The sequence below is a fragment of the Pelodiscus sinensis genome, chromosome 25 (assembly GCF_052426305.1).
Source record: "Pelodiscus sinensis isolate ZL-2025 chromosome 25, ASM5242630v1, whole genome shotgun sequence".
Lineage (NCBI taxonomy): Eukaryota > Metazoa > Chordata > Testudines > Trionychidae > Pelodiscus > Pelodiscus sinensis.
In genome coordinates, this window is record NC_143076.1 from 15356200 (window position 1) to 15381572 (window position 25373).

The window sequence follows — 25373 nt, forward strand, 5'->3', positions numbered from 1 at the left end:
GGAAAATTTACACGGTGCTGTTGCAATTTCTAAGGAAGGCAAAAATTAAGCCTGGTCTGCACTTAAAAATTAAATTAACCTAGCTACGTTGCCCAGGGCTGTGAAAACTTTCATGCCCTTCAGACTGTCAGCCTAAGCCCTAGTGTAGACACAGCTAGATTGGATATCCACCCATCTCCTGCATCTTGGAAAGCTGGATTAACTACACTGATGAAAAATCCTCTTCTGCTCATGTAGGAGAAGTCTGCACGAGTGCAGCAGCACGGGTAGTGTAGGCATAGTTTTAATTTGAAGTTTGTTCTTTTTAATTCATTTAGACTATGTTCTGATGTGCTAGCGGTTTCCACTCTGGGTACTTACTGGAATATGTTGCTAAATTCATATAATTTCAGGCTCTAAGATTTCCAAAAGGTGCCAGAATGCCTCCTGCCAACCTTGGCTTGAAAAATTTACATTAGTCATCTATATCAATTCAGAGATCCATATAGGAGATTCTCTTGTGTGCAGTGCTAATATTTCAGTAAGCATTTTAATGAATTCAGGAAAGAATACAGATAGGACCAAAGCTCTGTAGATCTAGAGACAGTTAAAATAAATGTTACTTAATTGTAACATGGATTTTCTGAATAACAAAAGATACAGGACCTTTACATTGGATTGGTCATGTGTAAAAAAATGTTTCTTTCAGGGCATGATGGATTTTCAAAAATCTTGAAGTTCTCCTCTCTCAGAATTCTAAAGTATTTACGTTACATAACCAAATACATTATGTTTTTGTTTACTATTCACTAAATCTACACCAAGAGCAAATAGGCTTTATAACTACACAGCATGGCCCTTGTAAGTCTCTAATCTCCTGCTACCCATTTGGTCAATAGCATCGCATATCCAGAATTTATACTACCCCAGATGCTTAGACATCCTGTGACCAAGTGGTCAGGGTAGCAAAGCCTCTTCTCTACAACAGACAAACTGGGATATGTGGGGAAGTTTGTGTCATGGATAGAACCATTGTATAGATCCATCAAGCATATCTCTTGATTAATGGTAGAAAATACCAATCGTAAGAACAAGATTAGACGGACGAAAGTGTCCACTATTTCCTCTTTTATTTGGGGTCACTCTAGAGCCATTAGCTTGCTAACTCCAAACAATTCCCAAGGTTTCTTTCTGAACAACACTGAGCATAGAGTTGCCATGTACACACTGGTTATCACCTAGTCTACAACCTCAATTCCTGCTTCAGTTTCTGAAGGCCACAAATCTCTCTCTGATTTTAAAGTAAAATGTTGAAAAATAGTATGCATTGGTAAGAGGGTACAGCCCAAGTCAGACACCTACTAGCTCAGATCTTTAAAAATCTAACAGATTCCACTGTTTGGATAAGTGTCATGAGTTCAGTGTCAGCTCTCGGGCTATATCTTCGTAATACAAAAAAAATATCCCTCATTTTATCTTCATTTCTATATTTTTTCTAATTTTGAAAAATAAAACCTACATATTAATACCATTGTTAAAAAAGGTATTTGGACAAAACTACACAGATTTAGATAGATTTAAGGTATACTATGTTGCTTTTTGGTTTGCTTTGATAAAAGCATTGGAGTGACCAGCATTCAAGTAAATATAAAAACAAATAATAGGTTTTCCTCCATTTCTAAGTTTTTGTGTTTTGTAATTGCTGTTCCACTACAATCAGACATCATCCTGGATCAAAGATGATCCCTTTAATATAACATGAATTTTGTTAGTATTTCTTGTTTCAGATCTAGCAATCAGATTTAAAGACTATTAGTGTTCTCTATTGAAAACGTTCAATAGAGCATATAAAATCCTGAAAATCTTAGGAGGGTTGCAATTGGACCTGCTATAAAGGCAGAGATTATACTAAAGAGTGATCGTTATCTTTTTAACCTTTTGCCTACATCAGGGGTGGGGAACCTCAGGACCGGGGGCTGGATGCTGGTGCTTCAACCTCCCACTCCGTAGGACTAGAACACTAAATCACTAGCCTGGGTCCCCATAGTCTCTGGTGTGCAAGGGGAAAGTCCTCCTCCTCAGTCAGGGGCCACATAAATGAGGGTATACTTGTTTTTTTGTTTTTTGGGTGCAACTAGGGCTGCCAGACCCTACCAATCCCCCCTCCCCCCCAAAAAAAACCACCAGGAAAAAAAATCTGTTGAGGAAAAAAAAAGGGGGAGACTATAGTTGTTAAGCAAATCAGGAAAAAAATTTGTAGAGGGAGGCATCATGTGGTCAGCTCCCAGGTCTCTGCTGAAAGGGTCATGTGGGCCAGAGCAGCACGCACCTGGCAAGTGCTCCCTCCTGCCCCCCCCTTTGCTACGCCTCTGCCACGCTCCTCACTCCCCTGCCCCCACTAGATGCAGCAGGGAAAACTGTCCCTGCTGGGCTTCCGTCCGAGGGAAACAGGAAATACTGGAATTTTCACGTCTGGTATTTTCTGGTTTTTTTTTTTAAACTGGATGGGGGACCCGAATAACTGACAGTCCGGGTGAAAACCGGACACAGGGCAACCCTAGGGGCAGCTCCTGATTTTTCTGTGGGTCAGCAGCCACCTACCCCAAAAAGGCCCATCACCCCGGCCTACGTCTTTGCTTCAATTATACAATCATTTACAGCCTTGTTCTTGGTATAAATTTTATGTTTGTGCAGTCTGCAAATTTTGGTCTGAATGATCTTAGCATTTTGCTTCTTTTCCTTGTTACATCTTTAAAATAATAATAAGCTACTTAAACGAAAAAACAATCTTGATCTAAGAAGTTCAATTTTAGTGTTTACATTCATTAAATGAGGGTCTGTTAAAAAAAAAACCCACAATGGAGTCAGGCTTTAAACCAATTTTCAAACTTAGAAATGGAAGCCATTTCCCTGAAATAAGAGATTCTCTTACATTTTTTCTTTACATCCAACATTCTGAGGTGGGCTGTAATACACAGCTTTAAAAATCCTCCTGCTTCAGAGCAAACAGCTTCAGAGATAAATTAATCCACTTTTTAAAAACTACCAACAGAATTCAATATGCCTGGCTTCGTGGAGGCATACGAATCTTTTGTTATGATGGTAATATGAGTGAAGGAGATAATTGTGAGGTGCTGATAAAGGAAAGGTATGAGTGCGGTAGAAACAAACCTGACCCACTTCATGAACTGAATACTGATCAGCCATTCTGACGTCAATGCATATTTTACTGTCCACCAGCAAGACAAGCCAGCAGTGCACTCTACTTCAAAATAATAGTCACTCCTACCTGATTTGGTTCAACCACAATTGCAATCAAGTTGATGTGATCTCTGTAGATAATCAGCCTATAAAAGATCTTAATCCAAGCTCTCATAGGTTGGAAGGACACAGAGAGATTCTCATTGTTTCATCATAGCTCATTTTGCACTGACCTTTACAGGGCGCATAGATTTTAGTTGGTGCAGCCAGAGTGAACAATCACAAGCTACGCTCTGACCTTCAAAGACCCTTCAAAATCAAGTGAAATTCTAAGAATAAAATTAGTTTGACTTTTTTCTGAGGCAAACAGTTTCTGGTTAGAAGAAATCAGATTGTGTGGGTTACCCTTACAAATAATGCAGTGTGTAAATCTGAAGGAGAAGGCCTAGTGCAGTGGCCCTAACCCCATCCCTGTGGATGCAGGCATGTTATCTGGTCAATACAGAAGGCCCTTTGTTTTCAAATTTTTACCAGAAAGCTTGTCAGGTTCTATAAAACTAATTATTTGGTTTTCACTCAAATTTTAGCACACTCAAGTACATGACAATACAGCTTATGTTAAGGAAATCCAATATATGCAGGTTTGATGTTAATAAATTAGTGTAAGTGTATATACAAGTCTGTATTTTAAAGTAAGGAAACACACAATATAAGGAAAGTACTTTTAAAGTACAGAAGCTTCAGGGGGGTAGCTGTGTTAGTCTGTACAGGGTACATTACACAAAAAACAACAGTCTGGTAGCACTTTCTAGACAAACAAAATATATAGATGGTATCATGAGCTTTCGTGGCCACAAAAGCTCATGATACCATCTGCGTGTTTTGTTAGTCTAGGAAGTACTACCAGATCATTTGTTGTTGTTTTGTAATTTGTTAAATGTACAGTTCATGAAGTCAACCACAGCATTAAATTCTTTACTTTCAATACTTCTCTATCTGTTACAGGCAGTCCCCGAGTTACGCAGATCCGACTTATGTCGGATCCGCAGTTACGAAGGGGGTTTGCTCCATGTCTCCCTAGTCTGCTGGAAACCAGCAGACTAGGGAGACAGGGAGCAAAGCCTCTGAGGACACCGGGAGCGGGGCAGCCGTGGCGCGTCGGGGCTGCCCGCTGCCCGCGGGCTCTGCGGCTTTGGTCTCCCGCGGCTATCCTGTTGCCAGTGTCCTCCGAGGCTTTGCTCCCCATCTCCCTGGTCTGCTGGTCTCTAGCAGACCAGGGAGACGCGGAGCAAAGCCGCGGAGGACCCGGGTGGCGGGACCGCGGTGCGTCTCGGTCCACCGCCCGTGTCTCCCTGGCCTGCTGGGGGGGGCGCGCAGCTAGAACGCCCCCCCCCCCCCAGCAGACCAGGCTTTTCTCCAGACGCCTGTGGTAGAGCAGCTGGGGCGCTGCCGGTTGGTCCCGCAGCGCCGCTCTGGGCGCTACTGGACCAACCCGTCAGCACCCCAGCTGCTCTGCCCCAGGCGTCCTGATTCAGCCGCTGCTGGTCAGTTTCAGCAGCGGCTGAATCAGGACGCCTGGGGCAGAGCAGCTGGGGTGCTGCTGGGTTGCTCCAGTAGCGCCGAGGAGTGGTGCTACTGGAGCAACCCAGCAGCACCCCAGCTGCTCTGCCCCAGGCGTCCCCAAGTCAGCCGCTGCTGAAACTGACCAGCGCTGACTACAGGAAACCCGAGGCAGAGTTGCTCTACCCCGGGCTTCCTGGAATCAGCCGCTGATCAGTTTCAGCAGCAGCTGACTTGGGGACACCTGGGGTTCTTAAGTTGAGTCTGTATGTAAGAATTGGCGTCCAGATTGAGCCTGTTGAAACTGATCAGAGGCTGATTCCAGGAAGCCCGGGGCAGAGCAACTCTGCCTCGGGTTTCCTGTAGTCAGCGCTGGTCGGTTTCAGCAGCGGCTGAATCTGGATGCCAGTTCCGACTTACATACAGATTCTTAAGAACAAACCTACAGTCCCTATCTTGTATGTAACCCAGCCTGTACTTTTCTTCCATCAACCCAGATACTTCCCAGATGATGTTACCTTTTTACACCCATTTTCAATTTTTTTTGTAATGAATGTAATATGATAAATTCCCTGGTAATTTTAAATAAAATAAAATTAAATTGGAGGGCCTTGTCAACGTTTGTTATTTAGGACACATTTTGAGTTGGGATTTTTATATTTATATATCTTACATAAAGACCCCTGTAGAGAAAAATTCCCTGGATCTCTTTGCATCATTTTTGGGACCAACTTTAAAGCAAAAACCTGTAACTTGCAGTCCTACCTTTCGGGGAAGGGGATAGCCTAAGCAGCAAATGTGACAACCTCACAAATATTTCAGCCTACATTCTTGGGAACAGGTTATTTGGGGCTGAGTGTCTTCATCATTGAGCTGAACCATCACAGAGGGCAATGTTACTATTTCTACATTTGACTGATGTACATTCCACCATTAAAAAGAAAATGTTTCAGAATAAGAACCCTAAGAAGCAGATTTACCAGCAACTTAACTAGTGAGATACACCAGCAAGCTACGGTGAAGCATGCAGCTGGGCAACTGACTGTTCTTATATGGCAGAATTGGATGTGTGGCTGGATTTCCTACATGGTAGGACTGACTGGACCTTCCCTCTGTGAAAGGATTAGTATAAAAAGTTCAATACTATTACAACAGAAACACTCTTGCAGTTAGATATCAGCTGGGCCTGGTTTTCCTCTGATCAGCTGGGCCTGTTTTTCCTCTGACTTTGCAGAACTTGCTCTCAGAATAATTAATTGCTTTAATTTTCTGTTTAAAAAATGTACATTATTTCATATCAAAGAAGATCAAGCTAGGGGAATTGGGCTCCTGGCTGCCTATGTCTCTTCTTCAATTTGAGGACTAGAGGCAGTTAAGAACACAGCAACTTCCATCCATCTGAGCAAAACAACCCACTGGGGAAGGGAGAAAGGACAAGGATCTCTGACACAACATATCACCATGCAGTCTGGGGTGAAGTGCTGGGTGAAATTCACTGCTTATCCCTAGAGGCCTGGACGGTTACAAAATTTGTATCCACATCTGCAAAAATGAGTGAAGCTATCTGCATCCACATCCGTGGATGTGAATACCTGCAGATATAAAACGAATTTCCATACATTTGCACGGTTCTAGACAGGGATGATAACGGGTATCCAGTCAAATGGTTAACAGGTAATGGTTAACTGTCCCTGGGAGCAGCCTCTCGCCCACGACTGAGACTGCTCTAGCCTTGGCGGACCCCCCCGTGTGGGGCTGCAAGCTCCCAGCCCCAGCAAGGTGGGAGTTGGCAACCCCCATATGGGAAGGAGTGGGTTGGGAGCTGTGGCGGCAACTGAGCTAAAGCAGCCCCTACCTACAGCAGGGCTACTCTAGCCCAACCCCAGTGGGCAGGTCACTCCAGCATTGCTGGAGCAGCCCTCACATCCACCGTCCCTTAAACAGTTAAACAGTTAAATAATTAAACAGGATTTTACATTCCTAGTTCTAGATACAAAATTTGTATCTGCATCTGTATCTGCAAAAATGAACTGTGGCTATCCTCATTCACTTCCGTGGATCTAAAGTGGATATTAGCACATTTGCAGGGTTTTACCCATCACTTTGTGGAATAAATGAAAGAGGTGACTGGGCACCGATCACTATAATGTTTCTGACAGCTAGGGTTGCCAAGTGCCAGGTTTTCAACCGGACAGTCCGGTATTTTCTAATTAAGTTTTATTATCATGAGTATCAGTACATAGTTGCATACTGCCTAGCTGGTAGATATGCTCACTCTGAGTGACCGTGTCTACCAGCCAGGCAGTACACAACTATGCAGTAGACAGGAGGGGGCAGGGGCGGGGCAGGATGGAAGCCCCTGGCCAGACTCGCCCATGCATCCCGCTGGGACCATGTGCGTGATGGGCAGCACCCCAGGATCTGTGCGCACCCAGGCCAGCCCTGCTCCCCCTCCCCGGCCAGCACCGCTCCCCAGCGGCCGGTTTCCCTCCCCCCCCAGTCCCCTTCCAGCCAGCCGTGCTTCCTGCCAGCCGGTCCCCTCCTACCTGATCTCTCCCAGCCAGCCCCGCTCCCCCTGCCCCCCTCCCGGCCAGCCCTGCATCCCTCCCAGTTGGTTCCCCCAGATCTGAGCTCAAGTGTGTCTGGTATTTTTTTTAAACCATCAGGTCCCTACTGACAGCTGACTGTCTTCTGATTAGCTATCACTAGAGCCACTGCTGGACAAAGGGACCACCCGGAGTTTGACAGCTCTAAACAAGAATCAGAGTACAGTATATGAAAATTGTGAAGTGTGGGATTAGTTACTGTGGATACTTATCCAGAGGACAGCACAGTAAACAGCATTATGACAATGATAATGCTACAGAAAACCCAAAGAGATAGGACCTTACATAAACAGTAAATGGAATTGACTAATAATTTTATCATTTCACCTTGCTTTTATTTGTTGAATTCTGGAGAATTCATACTGTGAAATTCCCTATGCTAGAACAGCCAATGTCTCTCTCTAATAGGGAAGTAACAGGATAACCATTTACACAGTTAACTGACAAGCCCAAGCTTATTGGACTTATAAGTTACTGTGACCAGTTACATGCAGGCTCCCACAGAGCCCGCTGCCACCCCATACTGCTAGCTCTGTATCAGAGGCAACAACACAGGCCAACAGCCAGCTCTGAGAGCTGGCTGCCACCCCACACTGCAGATATGCGTAAAATGGTCAGGGGTTACACGGTTACCCAATTACCCACTTTTTAACACCCCCCTTATCTCTAACCGTTCCTTGGCTAACAGGGCTCCTGGGATGCCTCTGAAATAGTGTTTTTGCGAGTTGTCATGTTTATGCTGGAATGTTCAGGAAGATAAAGACCTTGCTTCTCTGCCTTGTTAAGGACATTTATGAAAAAGAGACCTTCTTTGAATACAGCATAACCTTCAAGGCAGCTTAGGCCCCTGGGGAGGAAATCTGAAAAACAATCATGATGGAATATGGCAAGCTATAGTAGAAAAGACTGGCAAAAAGAAAAGAACATGAAGGGTGGGCATGGGGAAGAACAGGAAAAGAATTCAAATTCGTGAGTGGCCTTGGACGTGCCTTTGTTTTGGGTAGAAACTGCTAATATTTCATAAAGAAGCTTAATTGTTCTTGCTATCTTAAACCAATGGTGACTGTTATATCCCCAACATTCATGGAGATTTAACCTAACTATAACAATAAAGATTCTTTCATTCTTTTTTTTACTTAAAATGTCCTCTATTATGTTTAAAACTGGCAATCAGAAATATCCTACCAGTGGCATGGAGCAGGCAGTCAGTCTGTGCAGGCATCACACGTTGAAGTTAAATAAACTAAAACCACTGAAAAGGGAAGTGTAGCTTACTACTCAATGTTTAAGTTTTAAATCCACAAGGAAAGAGAAATCAGGAATGTTCTAAATGGTATAGATGTGGCTCAAAGAAACTTTGAAACTTTGCATTTAATGGTAGTATGCTGCATATCAGATCACCAGAATTTCCTGACAAAATCTTTGTGATTTAAACAAAACAGAGGGGCAACCCCTTTCTTTGGAGCATACTTCCCATTATCCTGGCATGTGGTTAGAGTTCGGTCTGTCTTTGCAAAATCGTAAAGGAACACCTATACAAAGCCCCCCTTTCTTATTTTATCTTTGGAACCCTTTGGGGTTTACCTTTTATACTGCCACAAAGATGTGTGACAATGATCAAGACGATGCATAAAATTTCATCTTTCAACTTTTGTTTTTTCAGCTAGAGAGAAAACGCTGTTCTATAGAGCAGTGGTTCCCAACCTTTTTTTATACTGCAGACTAGCAAACCCATTCACAAACTTTTGGCAGACTGGTAACAATGCATTTACATATCTGCATATTCATTATGCAAATCATCTCTGCTTTGTTTTCCACTATTACTAATCAGCATCTTCTTCTTCTTCTTCATCATCATCTCTACTGAAGTATATCCTGTAGATATTTTATGCATCATTTCATTACTGCCTAGAAGCCACCTCTAAAGAAAACCCATTTTTACATGACATGCACTAAAATAATCTTTCCCTTTCTATCATATCTTCAATGGCACTCTCATTCATGGAGCAGTTCACTTCTAAAAGGTGATGCACAATTTCTGTTTTTTTTTTTTTAAATTACGTTGTTTTCCTCCTTTGCTTTTTTTGGATAAAGGCTTGGAAGGTTTAAGAGATTTTCCTGATTGCTTTACCACCACAGAAACATAAGGAATATTAAGTCTGGTTCTTCCCAGTTTTGTTAAAGGGTCTCAGGGATATTTACTGGAAACTCTAATGTCTTTATTAAAGGAAAGTGATAGAAATGTAGCCGTGTTAGTCTGGGGTAGCTGAAGCAAAATGCAGGACAATGTAGCACTTCAAAGACTAACAAGATGGTTTATTAGATGATGAGCTTTCGTGGGTCAGACCCACTTCCTCAGATCAAATAGTGGAAGAAAATAGTCACAACCATATATACCAAAGGATACAATTAAAAAATGAACACATATGAAAAGGACAAATCACATTTCAGAACAGGAGGGGGATGTGGGGGGGGGGGGGAAAGGAATTTATTAAAGGGTGAATGTACTGAAACTTTAACAAAGGCTTCATTTACCAAAAATTCTGTTAAACCACTGAGGTTAAATAGGTGTTAATTTGATTAAAAATCCCTTTCCCTCTTAGCCCTTCACCTTTCATTCTCTTGGCTCTTAGGATGTTTCCATTTCACTGGTTCTTCAGCCATCAGAATCTTCCAGCGAAGACAGTGTCATAACCAGGGTATGGGGGGGTTGACCAGCACCTGGGGACTAAGGGGTTAACTAGGTCTCCTGTCCCTAGCCAGGTATCTGGTCAGCCAATAACAATGCAGGTAGGGATCTCAAACTGGGACAAAGGAATTTTAATCTTTTCCTTCCTTTGTCTGGGACAGAGCGGTTTCTCCCAAGTAACAGGGAGATGGGAGGCCCATCTCTCTCCAAGGAAGGATGGACTTCGGACAAGGTGTAAGTAGGGAAAAGTTTAGCTAGTCTGTCAGGTTTTATTGTGTTCTGGTTTGGGAATTGGAACTGAGGTTTGTGCTGTTAAAATGTTTTTTTTCTTTAAAAGTGTTTTTTCTCTCTTTTGTAACTAAGTTTAACCCAGGGCCTTTTCCCTGAGTATCTAAATTAATTGGTGGCTCTTTCCCATCTAGCCACTTCAACCATGCTTGCAACTGTAGTTTTTTGTTTTGATAATAAAAGTTTGTTTTCTTTTTCTAATTAACCGTTATTGGTTGATTCCTGAGTCCTGGAAGGTCTGTCTGACTGAGGGGTCAGCTATCTCAGACTGCAGCTTGTTTTTCCTCTTTTTCAAGCTCTTTTGGGGTAAAAAGAGCTTGAGGTACCCCGGGGTTGGTTTCAAGTGTCCACCCCTGTTTGTGGGTTCAAAAGCACTTGATGGTGGCAGCAGATTCCCCGAAGTCCAGGTATTAGGATTTTGGGGGGGAAGTTTTTGTACTAAAGCCTGTAGAGACAAGGTTTTAGGGTGCTCTTGTGGGCCCCCACTTCTGCATTTGTCGTGCCAGAGTGGGGAACAGCCTTGACAACAGGTCTTGAATTTCTTGTATAAAAACAAATAGAATCCTCTATTAATTATTATTATTATTATAATTATTTTAAGAAAAACAAATCTTTCAGGACACTTTCTTTATACTTCATAAAAAGGAACAAGCCAATTTAAAACAAAAAGTTGTTGAGTGCATTTGTAACTTTGAGTATCTATGCATTTTCTTGTCAGACAATTGGCAATTTTACTTCACTCCCAACAATTCCCTACTGAAGAGGCTCTTTTTCCTCCTACCTCCCTCACACAGCTAGTGCGAATGACAAAAGTTCAACACTTTACCAAATCAGGGTGTCACCCAGCCCTTCCCCATGCAGAGCATCAGGGATAACAACAGTCTGGAAGGATTCTTGGAATTATAATGAGGTAATAAACAGCAAAATTATCCCATTGCATATAACATCTGCTGTGTCTAAATTTATTAAAATGAAATCATGCATGGTAAAAAAAATTAATAGGCTTCCATTTTGAGCTTTCCAATGTTGAAAGAAGTTATTTGATTATTTCTGTTTTAACCTGCACATCTGGTAGTGTAATGAGGTGTCAGGACACTACAATGAGCCTTCTTACCCCCAACCCTTAGAAGAAAAATACCACACAATTCTACAAATTAGTTCCATTTTCCTGGAAACAAAAAGGAACTAAACTAGGGGTTATTTTTAGTTGGTGTTTATTGCCGACAGCACAAATTACCAACAAATGCAAAATGATGAAATATATTGCCCTCTTTTGCCTTTCCACTTCTTACTGTTAGTGGAATCTCTTGAGCAACCGCAATTGATTTGTTGGAGCAGACCAGGAGCTATGGGAACAAATAAGGTATTATTCAGAATCAACTGTATTCCAAGTACCTGCTATTTTGATGTTCATATTGTTGTCGAGAAGAAGATTTTCAGCTTTGAGGTCACGATGCACAATCTTTCGGCTATGACAATATTCCACCGCTGAAAGGATTTGCCAGAATTTGCGCCTGGCCTCAGGCTCGCTCAGACGGCCATGGTTGGCAAGGTAATCTATGAAAATAATGCATGTTTCAAGGGAAATGTGATAACCTTGTGATTAAAATAATTTATTTCAAACATTTACCACACAAAAATAAGAGGATGTTAGCAATTTCAGACATCAATAGTTATTTACCCAAGCCCCTCTGCCAAATGGCTTCAGAGTCTGAAAAAAAAAATGTTGTGCGACATAGCTCAATAGTCCCTTTCTCCAATGTGGCGTGCTTTGGTTTGATATTCCCTTGTCAAAAAGAAGAACTATTTCCATGGAAACAGAAGGACAGCTGCAATAAATTGGCTTCCATCACTATAGTATATCAGCTTTGCTTCAAAGTTTAGCCACCTGAAGATACAGTCACCTGAAGAAGAAATTTCTAGGTATGTCTAAACTGTGCTGTAATACTACAATGTAGATCTTTCCTACGTTCCTACGTTCATGAAAGGGCTTTTTTCCAATCAATGTAATTAATCCATCTTTCCAAGAAGTAGTAGTTCGGTCAATGGAAGAAACACATACTAACTATAAACAATGATAGTACTGCTATCTCCACAGCTGCCAGAAGGGCAGAAGGAAAGAAAAACCAACACAGCATGTGCTGAAAACACTGGATATAATTGCTGCTTGCTATGATCAGTAGTCATTGGGAACTCAAAGACAACAGGGACTACTCCCCCATTTATTACCATTAGCGCCCGCCACAAGTGGAGAGAGCAGAGAGCGAACCCTGCTTAACAGAGGATTGCAGAAGCATAAGGCACTGGTGCTTTGATCCAGAAAGTGGATCACCAGATGCAGCTGTATAGAGACTGCTCCACCCGAGAGCTCTCAAGATGCAAATAATTCCAAAGGGATTGGAGAAGTAGAAATATATCTCAGGGAGGTGGCCAACAACAAAGAGGAAATCATGGTGTAATATCCCAATGGCTAAATACCACAACTGGCTCCTCTTTCATTCTTCTGAACAGGATGATAAATAAGTCAAATGGATTTAGAGAAAGTTTGACTATTCTCTACTGTTTTCTGCTTGGATAAATCAAAGGAGACGATACAATCAATATAATCTCATATTTTTAAAGTAAGCGATAGTTTGGTTCCTAATATCACCATAGGCTGTGTGATAAACCTGACCCTTGTTTCCATTGCTACTCATCACAATGATAAATGATGGCTTATTAAGTTTCTATAATGAAATATAAAGTTTGCAAAGTGTGGAGGATGGTGGAGACAGTCGGTTTCCATTTGGTGGGATTCATGTGCTATGGCCGGAGAGGAAATTTAGCAGGGAAAAAAACACCACCACCACCACCAAAAGGCTTTTATATCCCGCAGGTTGCATAAGTCACTTAAAAGACACAGACCTCCCCCCACCATCATTGCTAAACATTTCCCTCTGGCAATATTTCAGGCATTTAGAATTTGTAAAACAAATCTAATTTACAAACCATAAATTATAGTTTAGTGGGTTATGAAGCGACATGGAATATCATGGAGTAACACAGCTGGTGAAAGACCATCACACACTTAAGACATATTCATGGCCAAATTCTGTTCTCAGTTACAAAACTTGTAAACCCACAGAAACTTCACCGATTTCAAGGGTATTTACTCTGGCCTTTCATCAGTGCCAGGGGTTTTTGATTTGGCCTTTAATGAGTACTCAACATCAAAACAAGGGAGGAAATGCAGTCTATTATTCTAGGAGAACTACGTTTGGGAAGTTATTGACGTACGGAACCACGTGGTAGCTCAGGAAATGGTCAGTTATTAGGAAGGCACTGCCAAATGGGGAGTGAACCAGCCAGTCAATATGGCAGGTAGGGAGAAATGTTCAGCATCAATGATTGTGCACTCATCAGTTCCATGGAAAGTCCATATTTTGTTCATGAAATCTGGATTACGGACCATCTGTAAAGCTTTCAGTAACAAAGTAAATGCCTTGAACATGTATAGAATCACACCCAATCATGACGCTGGGTTTCTTCAATTCACTCCTGCATCTCTAGTGGTGAAGGAGAATTCATTCATTTTAAAGCACCTATCTTTTAAGGACCTAAATGTTATTTTACATGTTTTTAAAAACAATTACATAAACCTAGCCAGCCATAGTGGTTGACACCAAATCCCTGCCCTTTAGCTAGGAACAATAAAACCAGATAAAACTCAAAAATCAGATAGACTATATAAGAACTTCTTACAGATTGCTCTCAAGTTTATTAGACACATTCTCTGGTGTTTCCATTCGGAGGAGTCAGTGACAGAATTGGAAGTCTCTACCCAAGAAAGTCCTGCCACAGGTTGAGTGGTGTTTCAACACTAGGAACCAAAAGCCAGAGCTTCCTAGCTGATCTTAAGAGCTGCTATAGAGAATAGGATGAAAGGCTAGTTTCTCCAATTTCCGTGAATACAGTGGAGGGCATAGGCCTGGTAATATTCAGCTTCAGCATATTTTAATTGTTATACTGAGTGCCTTCATCATTTCACATTGTGTGTTTGGGGAAGCTACTGCTTGCTGAATGTTTTCAAAATGTCATTGTGCTTTCAGAAAATTCCCTGCAGTAGGGCTATTTGAATCTGTTGTATCTTGCATCAGAACTTTGAGCTGCTTTGATTTGTTTAGGAAGGGAAAAGCCTTAACTTTGCTGTTTCATACTGTGAAGAGTTTGGAAGATAAAGTGTGATTGATTAGAAGTCCTTTACAAGCTTTAAGTCTGGTGATGAAGTGTTGAGTATTGAATAATTAAGAAGATTTAATTAGAGATTCCTTGTCCTGTTCTTGTTTCACCTTGCATGATAAATGGCATATTCCTGTCCGGGCTTGAGGTTCAAAGTTCATCTTATGGTTAGGGCCCTACCAAATTTACAGTCCATTTTGATCAATTCCATGGTCATCAGATTTTAAAATAATAAATGTCATGATTTCAGCTGTTTAAAACTGAAATTTTACAATGTTCTACTTGTAAAGGTCCTGACCCAAAAAACAGTTGGGAGGAGGGGTGTCGCAAGGTTATGTGGGGGGAGGGGTTTCAGTACTGGTACCCTTCGTTCTGAGTAGTTGCTGACAGTGGCACTGCCTTCAGAGCTGGACAGCTGGAAAGTGGCAGCTTCGGGCCAGGATTCCAGCTATGATGGCAGAACTACTGAGAGCTGCAACAAAGTAGTAAGGATGGCATGATATGCTATTGCTACCCTTACCTCTGCACTGCTGCCAGCAGAACTTGGTCCTCAGTTGGTAGCCACCACGTTCCAGATGCCAAGCTGTGAAGGCAGTAGCACAGAAATAAGGGTGGCATGTTGTGGCATTGCCAACCTTGATTCTGCATGGCCGCTGCTTGGCCAACAGCTGCCACTCTTTGGCTGCCCAGTTCTGAGGGCAGTGCAGAAATAGGGGGGCAATATTGCAATCTCCTTAAAATAGCCTTGCTGACACCTCTGCAACTCCCTTTTGGGTAGGGATCCTCAATTTGAGAAGCACTGTTACTCCTGTGAAAACTATCCAGTATAGGGTAAAAAACACACAAAAGGCCATTTTCCTGCTCCGTGACATGCTTTTCATGGCTGTGAATTTGATAGGGCCCTACTTATGGCCTTTACCAGAAGCCCACTGCCATTTTCATAGGTTTCACAGGTTCAATGCCAGCTAGTCCCTCCTAGGCCAAATCAAAACAAAATTCCACAGGGCAATCAGAATCCAGCATCAACTGCCTGCAAATGCTGACTCATAGCTCAATTTGATCACATGCTTATGCCAACAAGCCAAGCATCATAACTGAAAAAGTCTGGCACCAGCAGGCTAGGAAAATGTATTTCATGGTTATCTCATCTACCATAGTACAATGAAAGCTGACACAAGCAACTCCCAAAGAACCAACAGTCTTCAGCTGAGGGTTAAGGGCAGCTTCAGTGGAAACCTCAGGAAATGGTCATTTAAAGATTGGAGTTTACATATTTAAGATGCGCCGTTAAACAGGACTAAGTATTGCTTAGGTTGCCTGGATTTTCATAGTTAAAGCAGGAATAAAAGCCCTCCCTCACACATGGGCTACGTCTGGACCCCACACCTTTTTCGAAAGAAGCTTTTTCGAAAAAGAGCGTCTAGACTACCACCAGTACTTACGAAAAGGCAAGCCACTTTTTCCGAAAGAGAGCACCCAAGCAGTCTGGATGCTCTCTTTCGAAAAAGTACAGTTTCCATTATATAGCGCCTTTTTCCGAAAGAACACTTTTGAAAAAAGGCGTTATTCCTCGTAAAACAAGGTTTTCTGCAGTCAAAAAAACTGCCACGTTCTTTTGATTTACTTTCGAAAGAACACAGCAGTAGTCTAGATGCAGGGGTTTTTTTTTTTTTATTAAAGGCCACTTTTTTCTAAAAAACCCTGTAGTCTAGACACACCCGTTGTGATGGATTGATTTCAGTCTTGAAGACTGACATGTTAAGTCTTTCAAGGCTCAAGTATTTCTTCACTGCATTGGATAGTCAAGGCACTAGCACCAAATGATTCTTCATCGGCTATTACAGTCTTCTCCCTGACCCCGCACAGCCCTATCTACTCCAGCATTTCTCAGAATGCTGCCTCAATTGGCTAATCTACCCCTCCAGCTCAGTTGACTCTCTGTGTAGAGAGAGGAGTTTGGTGGCTGTGTGGCCTAGCTTATTCTAATAAAAATGGACAAGGAGAGAAGAAGAGTCTCAAGAAAAAAACTGCTAAGTGCACATTTTAAAATTCTTCCTTTATGAAAAGAATCTTTTAGGAAGAAAAAGAAAGTTAAACTGAAATGACCAAGGAAGGGCTCGTGTTTTACTAAGGGATTTTAGTCCCTGTCTTTATTGCAATTTTAATTATGGAGCCACTTCCAATACCTTCTTATTGAAGATGGTCTTGTGGATCAGGATTAATCAGCACTACACCTGACATAACCATCTTTGTCTAAATTCAGTTAGCAGGTCAAATCTACTGCTTTAACATGCAAACAAATACGGATGATGTAATGGAGATTCTGAGCCCCGCTTCTGTGTTTGAAATAATCTGTCTGGAACATCTGATTAATGGTTTTACTTATGAATTTCAGTCAAAGCGCTTATGTAATTCTGATGGGTTAAACAGGATTGCCCTAGGGTAGGCACTGTAATGCCAAAAAGCAAATAGGTCTAGGGAGCCTCTGGGTAAACTGGGTCTTTTTACTGGATGTTAGACAACATCCAGTTTTAAAGGCAGCCCACGGGAAGACAATTAGGCTTATGCCTTTGGGTTGGGGCTGTGATGTATAAAGAAGGCCTGAAGGGTAGTTTATATGAAACCAAAATATTTTTTTGCCTGCTTATTTTTAACATTAGAAATTCATGTCTCATCTCTCCCACAAGACTCTAAGGTACATCTATCTACACAGTAGGAAGATAATTTCCCAATGCCGGTAGATAAGACTTGTGCTAGCTAGGCTCAAGCTAGTAAGCTAAAAATAGCAATGTAGACACTCTGCAGCTCAGACTCTCAAGTCCACTCAACCCCCTAGCTCTGTGCTCAGGTTCCTAGCCCAAGTCTCATCCACAGCTGCAGTATCCACATCACTATTTTTAGGATGCTAGCTCATGCTATACTAGTGTATGTCTATTCATGCTGGGAAGCACACGCTCTGCTGCAGTGTAGACATATCCATACTGTAAAATTCTGAGCTTTAAGTTCTCATTTAATAACAAAACTTTTAAATTAAAAAGATGGACTTTGTTAACAGTACATCCTCTTGGGCCCTTCAATTAAAGTGTGAGCCTTCCACAAAGCATGCTCTGGAAGCCTTAAAAAGGCACTTCTCTGAAATTAGTTGGGTTGCCAGATAGTTTAACAAAAAATACCAAACACCCCCACCACCAAAAAAACCCAACAAAACAAAACAAAAACACAGGGAAAAAAATTCTGTCAAAAAAAGGGCGGGGAGGGAAGAGACCAAAGTTGGTAAGCAAAAGTTGCACCACTCCCTCCAGTTTGGGACCACACACTAACCCCCAATACACCCACTCCTCCCCCTAAGCCAGACCCCCCAGTCTGCTCATCCCAATGCACTCACTCCTGCCTCAGAGACAGGCCCCCCCAGCGTCCCTCCATCCCAATGAACTCACCCCTGCATCTGAGCCAGGCCCCCCTAGCATCCTCCCATCCCAATGCACTCACCCCTGCCTCAGAACCAGGCCCCGCCCCAGCATTCCCCCATCTTAGTGCACTCTCCCTCCCACTGAGGCAGGTATCCCTAGCATTGGGAGCCTCCGCCCCAATCAAATTTCGCCCCTCCCCCCTGCAGAGCCAGGCACGGAGGAACAGTCTGACTTTTAAAGTGGCTGCTCCTGCCGCCTGACCTGGCTACTTAAGCTCTCATTGTAGAGGGAGGCATCACTTGGCCAGCTCCTGGTCTCTGTTGGTCACAGAGGTCTCTCCTGGCACGTGCTCCCTCCTGCCCCCGCTTTGCTAGACTCTGCCATGCTCCTCACTCCCCCATCCCCGCCAGATGTGGCAGGGGAAAATTGTCGTCCCAGGAGAATTGGAAATATTGGACATTGCACATGTCTGGTATTTTCTGTTTTTGTTTTGTTTTTTTAACAGGACGAAGCCCGCAAATACCGGACTGTCTGGGTGAAAACCGGACACCTGGCAACCCGAGGCTGGCACTTCTCTCTCTTGGCACTTCTGTCTGGTTAATTCTAAGGTAAAAACAATCAAGGAAATAAACCTGTTCTAGAAATTAAAACTTTCAACATAGAGCAGTAAACAAAAGGTGCCGAAACTCAATTTAAATAAAAATCCTTTGTAGGTCTCCTATAAAAAGGAATTAAACTAGCAAGGTTCTCCTTTATTTCAGACTGGGGCTCCTTTTTGAATATTGGAATTTTTAATTAATTAATGTATTTATATTACAATCTCCCTTCTCCCAGAGAAGGAAGGTAAGGGAATTAGAGGTAGAGAATCTGAATCAATATTAGATAGCTATATAGAAATAAAAAGAAAAAAACTCTTCACCTATTTTTTGTATAGTATTACATATGCAATAATCAGCTGTACAAACCCTTCTGACTGCGGACTACATGTACAATGGGTGACTCAGGAGGGGAAGATAGTCTTGTGGCTAAAGCGTAAGACAGGGCGTGTCAGGAAGGCTGATTTGTTCCAGCTCACAAAGAATTTTGTTTGAACTAGGGTAAATTGCTACTCTGTTATCTACCCTGAAGCAGCTGCAAATTTTGGGAGACTAAATTGAGATCCCCAAAGACTGATTTTCAGAGGTGCTGGGTAGCTGAAATCAAGCTACTAAGTGCTCCACATTTTTAAAGAAACGTACAAATGTTTACTAATTAAGTTTTACAGTGGTTCAGTGAGATATGTGCACTCTGGCGTAAGTTGCGATAAGCTCTTTTGTGAGAAAACAAGGGAAAGAGGGGTGCTCCCCCTCACTCTTACAGCAGCTTATCACAAAGTGGCCTTATAAATATCATTTCTCCTATTTTACAGATGTGGAGGCAGACACAGAGGTAGGGTTACATGCACATGACAACCTAGTAGTCAAGAGTTTTTGTCTCCCAAGCAGATGTACAATCTACAAGACTACAACTGCTTCCTCCACGAGCAGAAAAATTGTTCTGAAGGTCTGATTTACACTAGAAAATTAAGTCACTTTAACTATGTCACTTGAGGCCCTGAATTGCCTAATTAAACTGATCTATCCCTAAGTGTAGAGAGTGCTATATAGACTGAAGGTTTCTTCCACCAACCCAGACTGAGGAGCTGAATTACCTATTCCAACAAGACAACCCTTCCTGTTGGGCTAGGCAAGTGTCTAGCTGAAGTAGTGTAGCTGCAACAGTGTAGCTGTGCTGCAACAGCATTTTAAGTGTAGCCGTATCATATTATGGGATCTGACCATACCTCATCAAACTAAACCAAATTAGGCCTGGTCAATACCGAGATGGAAAAATCAAGGGAAACCCTAACGTTGTAGAAAGTGGTATGCTGGTGGTGTTGCTGGAGATGACATCTTTTAGGCAAGATGTAAAACAGCTTCTCACCATGCCTAGTCATTGAGGACCCTCTTGCATTTTTCAAATGCTCTAGGCCAGCACATTTGGAGAGTTGTGCTCTGATTTCCTTAATACACGCACAGTTTAAAGCACATACAATTCCTTTGTATCACATTCTTATCTGAGCAATGAAAAAATGTGGACAGAAATTATTTATCACAAAGCCACGTCCAAACGGTGGTTATTTACTCAGTTTATTGTCTCAGTGTAATAACTGTTTAGTGCAGTCACCCTTCCATCAATTCTTTACACAGAAAATTAAACCCAGATAGCTTTCTCTCTCAGTGTAAACACGCGCCTCCTAAAATAACTTTGAAATTCTTTTAGCATAGAATATTTAGCGTACTTGATCATTTTACTATCTCACAGCTCTTTACAATAATAAATGTATTAGGAACTCTATACCTCCCTCTATCCAAACTGACACGATACCCGTTATGCTGTGAAACACAAGGTTGCATTAGAATGCCACATTTTTGTTATAAACAAACTCTGATTTTAAAGGGATTTATGAATAATCAGTCAGGAAGTGCCAAATTCAAGATTAAATTTTATGCAAGATTTTGACCCAACACATTTTAAAAAGGAGAAAAAATATTTTTGGCTGCTCCGGGACAATGACTGTGGAAACAAAGGGAAAAGTCAAAGTAAACTAAAAGAAAAATTAATAGTATTGAAATATATTGATCTTCAAAAGTACTCACTAAGAACCTGATTAGAAGGTTGTCAAAATCAATGCGAGTCTTTCAATTGACTTAAACGGGCTTTCAATCAGGCTTCAGGAGCCAAGGACATACTTTGTACATCTCTCCATCTGGATTTAATGAATCAACCGTGTACTCCTAATCATATTTTCCCTCAAACCACAGTCCATTCTCTTGGGCTACGTCTACACTGCAAGGAGCGTCCACACCTCAAATCCGCTTTTGCACAAGTAAATTGGCAGTAAAACAGTAGAACAGAGGGCTTTTTCTGGTGTAGGTTAACCTCTTTCTACAAGGCATAACTCCTTTTTGTGCAAGAAACCCCTATGGGAAAAAGCACAGGTGCTCTGCGCAAGAGCGCCCATGCACAACAGCATCCATGCAATGTGGACACACTCTTGTGTAAAAGCACATCGTTTTTGCGATGCGCTTTGAGGTGTGGACATGCTCTTGCACGAGAAGTTTTTGTGCAAAAACTCTTGCGCAAAAGGCTTCTTGTGCAAGAAGCCTACAGTGTAGATGTAGCCTTGGAGTCTTTTATAATAGGAATGCCATTACCCTGTTGGAGAAGCAACCAGTTCCATCTCCTTCTGGATCTGTTAGGCCCAGACAATGTACAGCTTCTGCACTGTAGACAAGATGGAAGAATATGCCCACTAGAGAACTCACTATCAGCTTGTAGTGGAATTGTTGGGAATGCAAGACCTACTTAAAATGAATAGGTACAGGCAGTCCCTGGGTTACGTGAATCCGACTTATGTCGGATCCCTACATACGAACGGGGCTTTTCTCGCCACGGAGGACGCGGGTGGCGGGACCGCTCAGATGCACCGCGGTCCCACCGCCTGCGTCCTCCACGGCGAGAAAAGCTGCTCCACATCTCCCTGGTCTGCTGGGGGGGGCCAGCGGAGCAAAGCCGCGGAGGACACGGGCGGCAGGACCTAGTGCGCGCCCCTCCCCCCCCCCCCCCCCCAGCAGACCAGGCTTTTCTCGCCACTGATCAGTTTCAACAGCGGCTGAATCTGGACGCCTGCGACAGAACAGCTGGGGCGCTGCCGGGTAGGTCCCCGCAGCGCCGCACCTCGGCAGCACCCGACAGCACCCCAGCTGCTCTGCCCCAGGCATCCCCAAGTCAGCCACTGTTGAAACTGACCAGCAGCTGACTATAGGAAGCCCGAGGCAGAGCTGCTCTGCCTCGGGCTTCCTGTAGTCAGCCGCTGGTCAGTTTCAGCAGCAGCTGACTTGGGGACACCTAGGGCAGAGCAGCTGGGGTGCTGCCGGGTTGGTCCCCGCAGCGCCAAGGTGCGGCGCTGCAGGGACCTACCCGGCAGCACCCCAGCTGCTCTGTCCCAGGCGTCCAGATTCAGCCGCTGTTGAAACTGATCAGTGGCTGATTCCAGGAAGCCCGAGGCAGAGCAGCTCTGCCTCGGGCTTCCTGTAGTCAGCCGCTGGTCAGTTTCAACAGCAGCTGAATCTGGACGCCAGTTCCGACTTACATACAAATTCAACTTAAGAACAAACCTACAGTCCCTATCTTGTACGTAACCCGGCGACTGCCTGTATTTGAGTATATTAAAAAGAGGGCTTCAGAAAGAGGAACATGAAATATAAAGCTCCTCTGTGATCATAGGGTATTTAAATGTATGAATCAGAGAAGTCAGAATGATGTACAGCCTGGAGTGCTTCCAAAGCTTGTGTTATATCTAGTGGACTGAGTTAAGTGGCAGCTAGGAACTCAGATGCACAAGGACAGGACAGTAAAGTTTTGGCTTTGCCATTGGCTAGAGAAACAAGGTCCTCATCCCACAAGGACTGACAATTATTTTTATCCCAGATCACTGAAATTTTTATTTCACCTGCTGCTGCTGTTGCTCTTGCTACTACCTTACAAGCAAGTGCTGTGGGAACCTGCAGTTCTTTACTCTCCAGGCAGAGGTAGGCTAGAGATCTCAATTAGACAGCACTGACATTAACACCACCCAAAAATATTCATATAAAACATGCTGGACCTGATCTGCAAAAAGAGATCAGAAGTCATACATGGAGTCTCTAACCTTCCTCTCTAAGCCACAGTTCATTCGTTAGGTTTAATTTAGTGAAGTGCAGGAACAAACAAAAGCCTGGCTATTAAGGTTTGTGATTTCATCATATCTGTATGCTGAACATGATCACAATCATAAAATGACTTCAGTAAATCACATGATATCAAGGCAGTCAGGTTTCAAACATTCAACACAACTCTCTTAACCCTTTAATAAGATGAATTCACTTAATCAATAGAAAAGATCTACACTTCACTGAAAATCCCTCAGTTCTATCACAAAGCCTGGATCAATTGACTGGGAATTCACCAGGTTTGGACTTCGGGCCTAAAAATAGCACTGTGGAGGTTAGGGCTCTGTGGCCAACCTTCATCACCAGGGTTCAGAACCTGCAGTCTAACCCAACCCTGAATGACTACTCTGCAATTTTTAGCCCTGCAACCTGAGCCCTACAAACCCAAGCCAGCTGACCAGGGCAAGCTGCAGCCATGCCACCAGTTATTACAATGCTTAGAGGCTGTAACAAAGAAGTTAAATCTAAAATGTTGTCATCTGTTCTTACAGCTCTGGCCTACTGGGATTTTGTTTATGATTCCAGCACAAATCCTTAAGCTAGCATTAAAGATATATTTGCCCTTTGCATCCCAATTTGTCTTTTTTTTTTAAACGTACGGTAGAAACCAGTTTGCTCGTTTGTATTGATGGATATTTCCTTCAATCACCAATGAGTGCAAAGTATCATAGCTTATCATTGTGGTTAAAACTCTCAGTGTTTGTAGAGATTTGGGTGTGATAAGTAATTTTCAAATAGGATTGGTCAGGATTTGAGTGATACCAGCATCTGGGCCAAGGTGACCATTTCAGGACAGCTGAAACTCAGCACAGACATTTTTCTGCAACAATTGGAACCTGCTGTACAGAGATTTGGATGGACTGTCTGGAAGATAATAATTTAAGTTGTGGCTTCTCTCCAGGACAAACCAATGACTTAGTAGGAATACTGTAAAATACAGGGTCTAAACACTGTAGTTTGTTGACACACACTGGGTAAAACAAACAGAACTGTCAAGTTGCCAGGTCTAGGACAGCAAGTCAGTTCCATCTTCACAGCTGGCAATTCCCTCACACTGTATTTAAAATTTCTCATTCTACAAATCTTCATGGCAGGGATTGTGGCTTTCTAAAGGGTTTGTTTCAACTTACCTGAAGATCAATGCTATGCAAATTGATCTCCTGGGGTTTGGCACCCCTGCTGACTCCAATGGGTCCGGAGGAGCAAGGGAAGTTGATGGGAAAGTGGGGATGCTGTGTCAATTTGACCTATGCTGTCTCAGGTTGACTTTATCCCCCCAGTGTAGACATGGCCTCAGAGTTTGCTGTAAAGGCTGTAGCTTTTCCCATTTGAATAATAATTAGTACCACCATTACAAAACTAGTAACATGTATAAAAAAACCTTCTAGATTAACTTGTCTTCTAGTACCAGGGCCAACTCTCTTCCTCTAATGACATTTTAATATGGTGCATATATTTTATTGTATAAACGAATACTCAGCATGTTAGCCAGTCACAGTATATTTCTATAGCCATCCGGAAAGACAACTGCCAAGTTTAAGATACAAAGTCTTCATACAGTGCAAGTTTTCTAGTATGGATTATTGTTTCCACAGCATTTGGAATAGCTCAGGTTTACAAAGTTCCTTTAAGACAGCCAGGGACTCTGTCCACATTAAAAGCGGTGAGGAGTCCTGTGGCACCTTATAGACTAACTGAAGTGTTGGAGCATAAGCTTTCGTGGGCAAAGACCCACTTCGTCAGATGCATGACAGCCTCTAAGCATTGCAGATGCGCGAAGTGGGTCTTTGCCCACGAAAACTTATGCTCCAACACTTCAGTTAGTCTATAAGGTGCCACAGGACTCCTCGCCGCTTTTGCAAGATTCAGACTAACACGGCTACCCCTCTGATGCCTGTCCACATTAAGGATGTTAAATATTAAGTAAATGACTAATCATGTACTCGATACAATTTGTATTGAGTACATGATTAGTTGATAAGGGGCTGCTGTGGCTCTGCAGTTTAAATGTAGTAGGAGCTGGGCGTGCAGGCAGGCCGCTCTAGCTCTGCCTTTTAAATGTAGTAAGAGCCGCCACTGAACTTCTGCCTCCCCTGCCCTCCTGACTCCACACCATGGAGATGACGCTGGGGAGAACTGGCTTCTGATATAGAAGTAGCAAGGGAGAGAGGGAAATGCGAGTAGTTGACTCCACTAAATGCGAGTAGTTGACTCGACTACCCGATAAGCCTAGACTTATCAGGTAGTCGACTATTTGACTACTTTTTTACATCCCTAGTCCACATACAATATTCTTACAAGGAAGCTTAACCTAGACTGTTTCATTGCAGAGCTTGAAAAGAACAAAGAAAGATTTATAATACTTAATGGAAGACAGTCGCATTTTTTTGAATGCCTCACTGGGCTCTCTGGAAAATAGATTTACTGAAACCAGGTGCTCTACAAATTAGGGGAACAAACAGACCTTGCTCACAACCATCAGTCTAACATTAAATATAAGGAAGAGGGAATTACTCTGTGTCCCAAACAATTCAATAGAAAAGGTCAGAGATCGTAACAGAGCAAAAGGCTGAAGGGTTTTTCTAGATAGAATCAAAGAATACTAGAATAGGAAGGGGCTTTGAGAGAC

The 25373-nt window shown here is 42.7% G+C and overlaps 1 protein-coding gene across 2 annotated transcripts in view; it reads right to left on the bottom strand.

Moving 5' to 3' along the window:
* Positions 1 to 25373, bottom strand: part of SIK2 (salt inducible kinase 2) — a 120642-nt gene that overhangs the window by 46243 nt on the left and 49026 nt on the right. For both annotated transcript variants that reach the window (XM_075909423.2, XM_025183679.3), the window contains one exon: positions 11719 to 11880. In XM_075909423.2, coding sequence (XP_075765538.1) covers positions 11719 to 11880 — 162 coding nt within the window. The remainder of the gene's footprint in view (positions 1 to 11718; positions 11881 to 25373) is intronic.